This window comes from Erinaceus europaeus, chromosome 4 (assembly GCF_950295315.1).
Source record: "Erinaceus europaeus chromosome 4, mEriEur2.1, whole genome shotgun sequence".
In the NCBI taxonomy this organism is placed as follows: domain Eukaryota; kingdom Metazoa; phylum Chordata; class Mammalia; order Eulipotyphla; family Erinaceidae; genus Erinaceus; species Erinaceus europaeus.
The window spans coordinates 86,649,350-86,663,789 of record NC_080165.1 but is presented as its reverse complement, the minus strand read 5'-3'; the positions used below and the strand labels follow the sequence as shown (position 1 = coordinate 86,663,789).

At 36.2% G+C, this 14,440-nt stretch overlaps 1 protein-coding gene across 1 annotated transcript in view; it reads right to left on the bottom strand.

Moving 5' to 3' along the window:
- LOC103107678 (dystonin) overlaps nucleotides 1-14,440 on the bottom strand; it is a 552,693-nt gene that overhangs the window by 129,822 nt on the left and 408,431 nt on the right. The window contains 8 exon segments of the mRNA XM_060190003.1: nucleotides 300-429; nucleotides 1,156-1,397; nucleotides 2,841-2,903; nucleotides 5,428-5,554; nucleotides 7,604-7,760; nucleotides 9,833-9,999; nucleotides 10,852-11,169; nucleotides 11,966-12,174. Coding sequence (XP_060045986.1) covers nucleotides 300-429; nucleotides 1,156-1,397; nucleotides 2,841-2,903; nucleotides 5,428-5,554; nucleotides 7,604-7,760; nucleotides 9,833-9,999; nucleotides 10,852-11,169; nucleotides 11,966-12,174 — 1,413 coding nt within the window.

Here is a 14,440-nt window from a genome sequence, read left to right as displayed (position 1 = left end):
ACCAAATTATAGTGAAAAAATAAATAACAAAAATATTGGGGCTTTACACAGAATTTTACTAACTAGAACCTACATTATAAAAATAAATTTAATGTCTTAAGCAAGAAAAAGACAAATTATATAAAACATTGACACAATACAGTTTAAAATGACAATTTTTGATATACCAATAGATTCTGAAATAAGAGAGTATACCCTATAAACAAAATCAGTTGCAGATAACTTTTCTGACAAAGATTATGGGTTTAAAAAGGTTGAGCTTCTGTGCATGAACTGTTGTAAACTGTAATGCAACATACCTATTTCTGTCAACATCTGTTTCCATTTGGGGGCCTCAGCAGTATCTGGGTTCTCCTCCAACAGTTCTGTTAATTTGTCTTTCAACTCTTGTACTTTGTTTACATTTTGCTTCAGTTCTGCCTCAAATGACTAACAAGATAAAAAGAGAATTACATTACAGTACTTAACATCAAAAGACAAAAACCACAGCTATGATAAAGCATTTCCCCCTGTTAGTATAATAAAAAAGGAAAAAGTATACTGCTGAATGCTGAAGTGGGTGGGACACTAAATTCAGCAGCTAGTTATTTTCCTTCCTGCTTCTTCTTTTGCAATTAATCTTCAATTACCTGGTGAAGAAATTCCAAGGAAAAAACCTATAGCTAGGTGATAGTAACTCTTGTTTCCATTACCTAAGAAGGACTGTATATTAATTCTCAAACTATTACCTTTAGAGAAAAGGTACATGAGGTTAGTAAGATTCTCAGTAATAAGATAGCTGGTGATAATGACTGACAGGTCTGACAATCTATTAATGAGTAAGCCCTTTTGGAGATAATATTAGAGACAAAATGTAACTTATAGTATATATTTTATTATTTATATAAGTAGTATATGTCACTTTTGCCATTATTACAATGTAAAAACATTTTCTGAACCTTGGCAACTATAAAAAGAAACACTGTGTTTAAAAAAAAAAGGAGTGGGGTCTAGGGGGAGGTATGAGTGACTCTACAAGACAGAATTTCTCCACAGTTAGGTAAACTACATAAAACTAGCAAATAATATGCAGTTTATAAAATCAGAAGTGGGCTCCTGACTCAGTTCTAAATGCTAATCTGTCATATCTTCAATAAAAGTATCAGCATAATATACCTTATTCTGTTCAACTTGAGTCTTCACAGCTTCAGTATCTGTAGGTGTAGGTGCCTGGTGCCATTTTGTTGCAGTTTTGTTCATTTCTTGTAACCACTGCATCATTGCAGTTGATTCTTCCTGAGCCTTCTGCAGTTTGGAGAGTTTGGTTTTCATTTCAGCTATTCTGTCCTTAAGTAAGAGGCCAAGATCTTCATAACCATGGCTTATCTCAGCCATGTCCTTTTTGATGGATATTAACTCTGAGAGTAAATAAATATAGATTGACATATTTTTCAGACTGTTGCAGGAATAGCTCTAGAAATAAAATCTTGGTTTAGATAATAAAGTTATAGAATTTATAGGGGAAAAAAGTGCATATCATGTGCCCTATCTCATGGGACCTGGTCTATATGTAGGTCTGGGGAAAAAAAAAAGGGAAGAAAAGAAACTAGTATAGTCATGGGCCCTTTGGAATATAACTAAAATAGGCCTACTATTTACAAAACGGAGGCCCCACAACTCATCATCTGAACCATTCCAGCCTTTAGGCTCATGATTAGTCAACAGTTTGTTTGGCTTTATACGCTGATTCTTTTTTCAGCCACCAGGTTCCAGATGCTACCATGACTGTCAACTGGACTTCCTTGGGCAGAGGATTCCAACAATGTGCCATGGAGCCCCACTTCCCCAGAGCCCCACCCCACTAGGAAGAGAGAGAGGGGCAGGCTGGGAGTATGGATCGACCTGCCAACACCCATGTTCTGTGAGGAAGCAATTACAGAAGCCAGAACTTCCACTTTCTGCACCCCATAAAGACCCTGGGTCCATACTCCCAGAGGGATAAAGAATAAGAATGCTATCAGGGGAGGGGATGGGATACAGAGTTCTGGTTGCAGGAATTGTGTGGAGTTGTACCCTTCTTATCCTATGTTTTTTGTCGGTGTTTCCTTTTTATAAATAAAAATAAAAAAGAACTATAAAAAAAGTACAGCTCAGGTCATAATGACACATTTAGGAATGCTGAATAACATAAGAAAAATAAAATGGCTAATTTAAATGAAATGAAAAACCAAAACCAGGGACAAGCAGGTGGATCGCCCAGCAAAGCACACACTCTGCCATGATCAAGGCACTGGGCTTGAGCCCCTGGCCACTACATGGTAGCAGCACTTTAAGGGGGTAGCTTCAGGAGTAAGGAAGCAATGCTGTGATATTTCTCTGTCTTCTATCTCTCCCTACCTGCCCTTCACCCACTATTTGAAAACTAACAAAGAAAAATATAGTCCATGGGGAGTGGTGAAATCTTGCAAGTACAAAGTCCCAACAAAGCCATGGCAGCAAGGGACAAAAAGCCCCTAACTAAATTGTTAGTTAATAATTCTTTAGGCATCAAAGTTAAGATATTAGATCAAATACTGTCATAGCACATGATAAAAACTTTAAAGTTATCCAAAAATGAAAGAAATACAACCATGTGCCATGCTGATTTTACTTACTGTTGGATTTCACTAATTTAGGAGGGGAAAATTTTACATAAAATGTTATGTGAATGTGGTACTTATGAAGCGCATGGTAATTATTTTAACTAATTTATTTCCACTCAAGTTCAAAATTATAATGTAATTACTGTTTACCTCTAAAATGATCTCACACTTTTTAAAAGTTAAGTTACTTCAAATATTAAGCATATAAGTCATAATTACCTTTATTTGCCAAAATGTCCTGCGTTTCTGTGGCTGTTCCTTCACTATTTAATGCTATTCCACCTGTAAGAAATATTAGTACTGAAAAAAATCACAGATTCCCACAGCATTTATATATATTAATAACAGATAACATTAAACCACACAAGCAATAAATAGCTTAAAATGATATTACTATGTGAAAAAACTATTGAATTAATTCCAAAATCAAATAAAGGCCCCAAATTGAGATCTTCTCTTCTCTATTTTAGTGTTTATCTCAGATTTTTAATGACTAAAAGAATACAAGTTTTGGGGAAGATGTGAACTATTACAACAACCCTTCACCAAAGGGTACTGGGCCCCACATCTCTAGATCTCTTTTCCCAGCGTCCCTCCCACTGAAACTAGAAATATGCTATGAAATACTACAGTTCACTAAGGCTTCATTCCTTGCTTTGTTTCAACTCTGGTGGTTATATCCCTGTGAACCTATAATCTTATAAACCATTACCGAATTGCTAATAATCATGTAAAATTAAAAATATTACTCTATAAGAAAATTTTCTGATAGAGTTGCTTTATTTTCAAGTGATTTTAGTGATAAGGACCCTGAAAGTCAGAAATTGCTTGCTGTGTGGCATGAGACATAAACGGCTACCAACCAACAAAAGAACACCTGTCTTATACAAAAAATTGAAAACTGGGACGAGTCAGCAAAACAGCTCACCTGGATAGGGTACTTGCTTTGTTAGGCCTGCCCCCGCCCTTGCCCCAGTTTGAGCCCAGCTATCACCCACTTTGGAGGAAGCTTCATTGCTGTGGTCTCTTTCCTTCTGCCTCTATCTGAAAAAACTGAAAAATTTCTAGTGCAGCTAACACAGTATTATGAAGGGTTTAACAGAAGCAGGATGATATAAAATGCCATGAAAAATAGTTAAAAGAAGAAAAGGAAAACTTATGACTAGTTAAATGCACACCAAATCCACATAGAAGATGAGCACAGAAATGGAGAGTGCCTAGTCTATGGTGCATAATTCACCTGAACTGAAAGCCAGCTGACTAGCCATGCAGCTAGAAAAATGAGTCATCACCCCACCAAAGTGATAGGGATAATAACACCTAACGTGTAACACCATTGTAGGGACTGAAGATAGTTAATCTATTACCAAGCAAATAAAATCCACTCAGTAGTAAGTAATTACTTATCTTTAATTATATGATCATCTACCATTGGTACACTCTGCAATATCAGAATGCTTAAAAAATGATGTTTTTATGCTAGTTTGAATTGACTACCTATAGAAAACACAGACATTACCCCTAAACCAATCACATGCCTGTGAGTTTAAAAGCAAACAAAAAACTTTTACTGAATCTTAACCTAAGTTTTATTCTTTTAAGAAATCATGTACAATGCTATTGCATATGGAAGTGAAAATATCCTATATATGTTCAAGATAAAGCCTGGCCATTCTTGGTAGTGATAATAAGTAGTAAAAGTACATTTTACTTATTGCAAATGTAAAATAAACACAAAGATCTAAAACAAAAAGCAATAGAATTCCTTTCCCTTTTAAAAAAAAGTTTGCCATTTCAAGAAGTCTGATTAGGAGAGAAAGGAAAGTTCATTACACCATATATAATATGAGTACTCCCCAAAATGGGATTAATAGAGTGGAATAAATAGTTGGCTGAGAGAGGTCCAGATGGAACATCGGGTCTCACAGAGGGACAGCTGAGGGGATGAGCAGAACAGATAAACCACAGAGGATACTCAGAAACTCTCAAAATAAGGATATGAGAGCTCCTCTATCACGAAATTTTTAAACATGATAATCAAGCAGTAGAAATATATTATAAAGTTAACAGTATACTCAGGACAAAATTGATTTTAGAATCTCCCTTTTCCTGAGAATTGGCTAAAACACAACCCAAACTGTGATTTAAATATGTTAGGTAACATGCATCAGCATTTTTTTTTTACTTTCAGGTACAGAGGTATAGTGTACCTATAAAATATGTAGAATGAAGAGATGGGTATAAAATAATGGAGGCCCACTGTTCAAAAACAACCGCTTCTTTCTCATGTTTTTGCTGAAACAGATTCACTTTATCAAATATTTCAAATAAAATTTCAACAACTAATATTAGTTAAGACAAAATTTATTTTTGTTACTTTCTTGGATTTGGCCTCTTGAAAAAATAAAATTAATTAATTAAATTGTCACCAGTATTATCTTGGAACTTGGTTCCAGTACTACCAATCCACAGCTCCTGGCAACCATAAAAAAAATCATTTTTTAAAACCTGAAATCTGATTTTTATCTTTTCTCAATATAATGTTCCTTGTTATTACACATTAACCTGTCTATATTTTAACTGTATTCTTTAATAAAAATATAAAAGGTTTTTGAAATTTGATTACTACCAGATATTTTTCTAGGGTGACTTTTAATACATTTGTCAGTATCATTTTTCTTACTAATTTCCCTTTGTATTTCTGATGTCATATTATGCATTACTTTTAAAAAACAACATGTAAACATAGTTTACACAGCTGGGTCCAATATATATATATGTTTATGAATATAAATAAAGCACATACCTGATTTAACAGCTACTATTGCCTTTGCAGGGGTAGTCACAGCACTTATTAGGTTACATAGTGAGATTCCACTATTGTTTACTTTCTGAATTTCTGGTGTTTTTAAACTCCACATTTCTTGTACTTTCTGGAGATAAAAGAACACATTCTTCTTCAGTCATTATGATATTTTCAGGTAGACAATATAAATCAATTTCTTAAACACATTTCAAAACAGTGATAATTATAGCTCCTGATTTGTGGGGGAGTGAGTATAATAAAAATTCACCATCCCTAGAGGTTGGGCCTGGTGGTGTTGCACCTGGTAAGTGCATGTTACCATGCACAAGGTTCCAGCCTCTGGTCCCCACCTGCAGGGGGAAAGCTTTGCAGGGCTGCAGGTGTCTCTCTGTCTCTCTTCCTCTCTATCACCCCCTTCCCTCTCAATTTCTGACTGTCTCTGTCCAATAGGTAGATAAATATAATTTTAAAAAAAGATTTAAAGAAGCACCATCCCTATTTGTTCCAATAGTCAAGGTGACTGTTCGTACTGCTACCTGTGAGAAATGGGATATTGTTCATCCTGTAATCCACAGTGGGAGTCAAGTCTTTTCTAGCAGCCATGGGTTCTGAAAGTAACTGTCAATGATAAGTCTAGAAAAATACTAGGTTACAGTAAAGTTATGGGATAAAATATACTAGGAACAATTAGCATAGTAAAGGAGAAGTCAGACTCCAATTAATGGAAAATTTTAAAAACATCAAAATTTCAAATGAGATTTTCTTTTAAAGGTAGAAACAGAGAAAGAGAGAAGGAGGGACAAAGAAAGAGAAATAGCATAGAACCAAAGCCTCCTTTGATGTGGTGTAGGCCAGGCTCAAATCTGAATTGTGCACACTGAAAAACTACATTACACAAGTGAGTCATTTCACTAGCCCTCAACAAAAATTTAAAAACATGAATCTCCATAAATATGGTGTAGAAAAGTGATCAACATTGGTAGGCTTTATTATCTATGTCAAATGACAAGATATTTGTATACTGTTTGCGCTAAAGCATCAAGTAATTTTTGTCTTCAAGTACTGATTATAGTGTTATATCCAAATTGGAGGGAGAAAGCTGGGTTGAAGAAACAGATTTTTAACAGTTTGAGAAAAAGGATAAAATTAACTGAAACTACATAATTATTTGATGGGAAAGCCAACTTAGACACTAAAACAGTCAGAAGTTTACCACTCTTTATTTGTTAATTTATTTTTGATGAAGGGTATTGAGAGAGAAGACAGAGATAGAAAAACAGCTGCAGCACTGCTTCATTGCTCATGAAGCATTTTCCCTGAAGATGGGGCTTGGAGGCTTGAACTCAATCAGGTATCACCACCCAGAGCCTAGCTTTCTGTTTTACAAAGAAAATTATCTGAAAGTTTATATCTTTCCTTGAAAGGATTAATTAACCCCATATCTAGATTTTTAAATATCAACAAACTATACTGTAAGTACACGAGAATCTAACTTGATGTAATAAATGAAACACTTTAGTCTCCCCCTTTTTTATGTTGTTTTGTTATAGAGTCATCACTGAGGGAGTTGGGCGGTAGCGAAGCGGGTTAAGCGCACGTGGCACAAAGCACAAGGACCAGAATAAGGATCCTGGTTCAAGCCCCAGGGTCCCCACCTGCGGGGGAGTCGCTTCACAGGTGGTGAAACAGGTCTGCAAGTGTCTATCTTTCTCTCCTCCTCTCTGTCTTCCCTTCCTCTCTCCATTTCTCTCTATCCTATCCTATAACAATGACATCAATAATAACTACAACAATAAAACAAGGACAACAAAAGGGGATAAATATTTTAAAAAATTAAAAAAAAAGAATTACATAGGGTCATCACTGGAGCTTGGTGCCTGCACTACAACTCCACTGTTTCAAGTATCTTTTTTGTTTTATCTCTCTCTCTTTTCCTTTTTTTCTGGCACAGAGAAATACAGAGGTAGAAAGAAACAGAGGCACTTGCAGCATTACTCCACCATTCATGAAGTATCCACCCTGCAGGTAAGAGCTAGGGGCTTGAGCCTGGGTCCTTTCACATGCAACATGTGAGCTCTACTGGGTACATCACTGCCCAGTTCCATCACATTAGTCTTCACCCTTAGATTACTTAACACAAGCAAATGAAAAATTAGTATTAGATACAACAATTCACCTTAGTTTCTTCCAAAGATTTTTCTAAATCCTTTGTACCAAAAGAGGGCTGCATAATGGGAACCTTTTCTGTTGTTTCTTCTATCCATGACTTCAGTGATTTTACAAGCACTTGGAAGGCCTCCATTTGCTCTTGACAAGATGATACAGCTTCTTTTCTACATAACAAAAATAATTGGGGAATTTAAGCCACAGAAAAGAGAAGCCCCAAATGACTAATTTCTAATAAATTATCATTCCAAATTTAGAGTAAATAGAAAAAAAAATCTGTCTCCCATACCATAAACTCTACTCCTCTGACAGAGGAATACAGGTTTCACAGATAGAAAGTGAAATCAGCTAAGTTATTATCCGTTCTTCCGACAAGGACAAGATAGAGATAGTGAGCAGTTAAGAAATCTGTAGCCCATATGTTATGGAACTCAGTAATGCTACATAAACTCTAAAGGTTACATAAACAATTTAAACAGTATTTAGATTCAGTGAGCTTTGATCTATCTACTTTATATAGTGCTGATGCCAGCAGGCACAGAACCAGAAAGGAATATTTATAAATCACCAACATGAGAAAAGTGTGATGCCACCTAGTGGCTTCTATACTATTCCACAATCACTTGACAAGATGGGAAAAACTGAGTGCTTTGGAGTACGAATTTAAGTCTCCTAATACCACGTGCGACCATATGAAGAATTCATGAATGTTTCTCTTATAGTTACTCAGAAAGTTCCACTGTAGACTGAATCGTTTTGTACAGTCAGCACCAGGAAGGTAAGTAGATGGGCAGCACATGTCCAACTGTGAGGATAGTATATGGATGACATGTTGGCACATGGACATATGCAAATATGTGGAATATTGGCATACCAGAATCCACTGCAATCATACTAATTACTGATGACTAAATGGTTTTATAATTGGGGCTGTTTTTAAAAAGAAACAATCTAGAAAATATCTAGGAAAGTCAAGAATATGTTTCCTGTGCAGTGTGAAATCACATATATGACAAATGGAAAATACAGCTCTGTGAGAGTACAGACAGCACTCACAAGATGTAAGAATATTTGGGGGCCAGGCAGTGGCACACACTTGGTTGAGTGCACACATTATAGTGTGCAAGGACCTGGTTCAAGACCCCAGTTCTCACCCCGAACTGCAGGAGAGAAGCTTCACAAGTTGAAACCTTGCTGCAGGTCCTTCTCTTCTCCTTCTCTCTCTCTCTGTTTTCTCCAATCGCTCTCGACTTCTCTCTCTATTCAAAATAAATGAATACAACTATTTTTAAAAATTAAAAATTTAATGAAAATTGTCATGAAAACTGTATGCTCATAGCTTCTGAATTATGTCCAGTAAGCAATGAACCATAACCAGAATTTTAAGATTATTTCTGCCCTTGAAAATAAAAATGTGATAATTTTCTAGAGACTACAGTGAATTTAAAATACTTTGTTAAGTTTTTTAAACTATCTTTATTTATTGGATAGAGACAGCCAGAAATTGAAAGGGGAGGGGGAGATAGATAGAGATAGATAAAGAGAGAGCGAGAAAGAGAGAGAAAGACAGAGAGACACCTGCAGCACTACTTTGCCACTTGCAAAGCTTTCCCCCTGCAGGTGGGGACCGGGGCTCAAACCTGGGTCCTTGCATATTGTAACATGAGTGCTCAATCAGATGCGCCACCACCTGGCCCCAATTTAGAACACTTTTAATAATACACTACCATCATCACTTACAAAGCATTTCCCATTTTCATATAAGTACTGAATTTCCCCAATAACACTATAATGGGAAAAAAGTATCAATATAAAATCATGTTATAATCTACATAGATAAAATATAATTCATTTTAGTTAGTATCAAGTAGCACAAATTCTATTTTTATTTTCTAAAAATGCATTTATTTGTTTATTATAATAGAGGGAGGGAAGAATAGGATTACCAGAGAATCACTCTGGCATTTGCAATGCTGGGGACTGAACTTGGGATGCTCCCCATCTCCTGGACTGCAAAAATTATTTCTCTGGAGGCCAGTCAGTGGTATGCCTGATTAAGCACACATTACCATGTGCAAGGACCAAGTTCATGCCCCTTTTCCCCACCTGCAGGAGCATGCTTCTTTCTATCCTATCAAATAAAATAGAAAATGGGGAGGATGATCACCAGGAACAGTGGATTGATTAATAAAGCCAGCTGACAAGTTTGATGGCAATAAAAAAAGAAAAAAGAACTTACTTTTCTTTAATAGTGTCCTCCATTTCCTTGAACTTCTTTGACAAATTATTTGTTTTTTCAAAAACAAGAGCTTTATCCCCTGGCAAGCCATGACTAGATATTTCTTTCAAGAGATTCTGTAAAACTTCAAGAACTTTCTTGTGTTCCAAGAATTCAGAAGTTGATTCCTACAAAAACAATTAACTATTTGAACTGAGGAAGATACTGCTAGATCTTCAAACAGTATCCTACTGAGAGAACCATATAGAACTAGGATGGTTCCATTCAGAATTTCAAAGAGGAATTAACCCTGCCTATGGTCTTCAGCCTAAATATAAATAAACTGTGTGGAAAAAAAGAACACAGTAATTTTTTTTCTATTTTTATGAGTAATTCAGTGATGTATTATAAGGTTATAGTGGTAGAATTTCACACCATTCCTACCACCAAAGTTCAGAATACAGTAAATTTTCACTTTAAATGTATTCTATATGATCTGAGAGTTCTGGCACATAAGATAGTTACATCATGAATATGTATAAAGGGTGCACATGAGAAACGGTATTCATTTCTATTCAACCAGCAATGGCTTTAAGGAGACAGGCTCTGAGATTTTTAAGGGAAGAAAGCATGAATCTTAACTATCAGTAAGCAGTAAAAATAATGATCAATAACTATTTTTCTGCCAATAAAATATATGAGCTTATTTGATACGCTAACATTCTTTTTAATTTTTATTTATTCCCTTTTGTTGCCCCTGTTTTATTATTGTTGTTGATGTTGTTGTTGTTGGATAGGACAGAGAGAAATGGAGAGAGGAGGGGAAGACAGAGAGGGGGAGAGAAAGACAGATACCTGCAGACCTGCTTCACCACTCGTGAAACGACTCCCCTTGCAGGTGGGGAGCTGAGGGCTCAAACCTAGATCCTTATGCCAGCATTTGTGCTTTGCACCACCTGTGCTTAACCCACTGCACTACCGCCTGACTCCTAATATGTTAACATTCTTAATCAGCCCAGTGAATACTATGAGAAATATACCTGCATATACTGAGATAATTCAGTAACAGCTTTTCCGGGCACATCTGCCTCAGTTAGATTTTGAGTTTTTGTTTCTAAAAATGTTTGAAGCTTTTCTGAAAGATTCTCAAATAGTTCTACTTTGGTTTTTAGTTGCTCCATTTTGCCAAGTTTTTCTTTGTGTTTATGACTTGCTTCTGAAAACCGAGCAGACAAGTCCTTCATTTTGGCTTGCAGTGAGGATGCTGTCGATGGGTCTGTTGTTTCCATAAATTTCTTAACTTTTTCATTCATGGCATTTATACTGCTCTGACGACCTGCAATATCCTGTTCCAACATCTGAAATGAACCAAATATCACCTTTTATGATGATGCTTACCAATAATGTCAGTGTTTAAAAATTAATATTCCTTATAAACAGCAACAACCTGTGGCTAAGGAAAAGTTAAGGTTTAGAATTGACTGACAGGTTTGATCTGTCCCTTGAGGATTCCCATACTAAATCTCTTCAAGGAAGAGTGGAGAACAGCTGACTATTTGTGTGAACAAAGCAGATGTGACTGTTATTCAGCAATCCCTAGAAACTAATGAAGCCTAGGGATTATTCATGGTCCTAATTTTCAAAAGACTAGACAACAAGATTGATCTGATTAGCTCATATGCAGCTGGCTGTAGCAATGATTAACAAGCTAGGATTCAATGTCTATATAAGTCTCCTACAATGAAAAAATGTATAAAAAAGCTCTTTCTGTAACTCCATTGCAGAAGAAAATCAGTTTCCAGATTTGTCTTCTTACAAGCAATACTTTCTACAGCTAAACTCAGGAAATAATATCCTAAATACTTAAATTCATCTCAAATTTATCCATCCTTAAAACTATTAAATGTCTTCTCTTTTGAAAGTTTTGTTTTTGCATTTTAATGTGTTATTTGCACTGTCAGAGAGATAGCTCAGACTGTTAGAGTACATAATTTACATACCTGAGGTCCTAAAGGTTGTATGTCTAGTCCCTGATTATCATGTATGCCAGAGCTGAGTAGTGCTCTAGTGTCCATCCATCCATCCATCCATCCATCCACCCACCCACCATCATCTATCTCCTATAATAAATAATTTATTTTAAATGCCGCTTACCATGTTTTTACTAATGATATCCTGAAGAGCAACAGAGTTTAAGGGCACTTGACCTTGTTCTTTCAGGGAATTTTCTACACTTCCCATCCACTCCAGCATTTCATCCAGGCCATCCTGCACACTCAGTGAGCGAGTCAAGGTTATCTGGAGTTTTTCATTTCGTTCATTAATAGACTTGGACAAATCATCATATCTCCCCACAATGTCATCTAGTCCAAAAAGATCAGTAAATGTTAACCACATAGTTCTCTCTTTTTTTTTTCCATAGTCAGTTTCTTACTTTGATTTGATTTTTCTTAATCCTCATACACTTACCTATGATGGTTGTACCAACTGACACATTCATCAAGATTAGGTGAGGGCCCCCTTTCTTCCGTATCTTTTCTAAAAATTTTGTTGGGTTGTTTCAGCTTTAGATTTTGTTTAATGTTAGCTTAGGGTCCCACCATCCTATGTCAGAAGCCAGTATCACTGCTTGAGAGTTCCTGGAGCTTCTAGTAGGCTCTGATTATACACAGTTTACTCTAACATTCTGACTTCATTTGGTCCCTACCTTGAAAAAACCTTAGGTGACTTGGGAGATAGCATAATGATTATGCAAAAAGACTCTCATGCCTGAGGCTCCAATGTCCCTGGTTCAATCTTCAGCACCACCATAAGCCAGAGCTGATCTGTGTTCTGGTCTTTCTTTCTGTGCCTTTCTCTATGCCTCTGTCTCTCTCTCTCTCTCTCTCTCTCATTAAAATAAAAATAAAATAAAATAAATATAGGTATGGGACTGGGCTGTGGCATACCCAGTAGAGCACCTATGCTACCATACACAAGGACTTGGATTTGAACTCCTGGCCCAACCCTTGCCCCCCAGGAGGAAAGCATCAGGAGTTGTGGAGCAGTGCTGTAGGTGTCAGTCTTTCTCTTTCCCACTCTATCTTCCACCTTACTCAATTTCTATCTCAATCAAATAAACAAGTAAATAAGCAAGCAAACAAATGAAATTACTGCCAAGAGGAGTGATTCACAGTGCAGGAACTTAGCTCTAGTAGTAAAAAATATATATATATATATTTCCAGTAGTCAAAATTTCAATATATTTTATTGAAATTAGTTGATGCAAAATGTCCACCACAATTTCTGTATATCTTGAGCTAAAAACCACTAGGAACTCAGTGAATGTGCTGCAATTTTGATAACACTGTTACTCACTTCTCTGAATGCTAGCAATGGGAAGATGATTTTTAACATAAACTCATAATTCAAGAAATTGTTAACTCAAAGTCAAATCCCTGTTCCTGGACAAGTACAAGGCATATTACACATAATTTTTTCCAAACTTTAAATGTTACAATAATAGTGCCTTGCTTTTACATGGCAGCAACACTTTTTGCAGCTATTTTCTTTTTTTTTATTAATTTTTTAATTTTTTACCACTCCCACCACCAAATGTCAGTGTGTCCCCACACACTATAGTAGCCACTATAGTCATGCCATAGTCTTGAAAACAGATTTATGTTTTGCTTCTTTTTTTCCTTCACATTTGTATATTCCACATGTAAGTGAAACCATTCTGTGGTTGTCCTTCACCTACTTACTAGCTGCACTTACTTCTCCACTCCATCCACTTTATCCCAAAGGATACACCATCATCCCTTTATATTGCTGCTTAACAGTCTGTTGAGTATATGCCCCATAATTCTTTTATTCCATCATCTGTTAAGCGGCATTTTTGTTGTTTCAAGGTTTTTGCTATTGTGAATAAAGCCACTATAAATATTGGGATGCATATATCCCTTCGAATCAGTGTTATTATACCTTTGGGGTGTATGTCTAGTAGTGGAATTGTCTTTTCAGCCACCAGGTTCCAGATGCTACCATGATGCCAACCAGATTTCCCTGGACAAACAACCCCACCAATGTGTCTTGGAGCCCAGCTTCCCCAGAGTCCCACCCCACCAAGGAAAGAGAGAGACAGGCTGGGAGTATGGATCGACCTGCCAACACCCATGTTCTGTGAGGAAGCAATTACAGAAGTCAGATCTTCCACCTTCTGCACCTCATAATGACCCTTGGTCCATACTCCCAGAGGGATAAAGAATAGGGAAGCTATCAGGGGTGGGGATGGGATAAGGAGCTCTCATGGTGGGAATTGTGTGGAGTTGTACCCTTCTTATCCTATGGTTTTGTCAATGTTTCCTTTTAATAAAAAAACCCAAAAACTTCTCTTCGCTCTGTTGTCAAAAATTGTACAGCATACATGGTATAGTAGTGAGCACACTTGCCTTCCAAAAACATCTTAAGATGAATCTCAAAAAAGTCACACAAAGATTGGAAAAAAAAATTAAATGATAAGTACATACTGGTAATCAAGATAATCAAAGAATCTTAAATAAGAGAAAATAAAATCAATAAAAATCAAATAGTAATTTGAAAAGAGAATTTTATACATAAACATTTTAATTATACCAGATAGATGAAAAT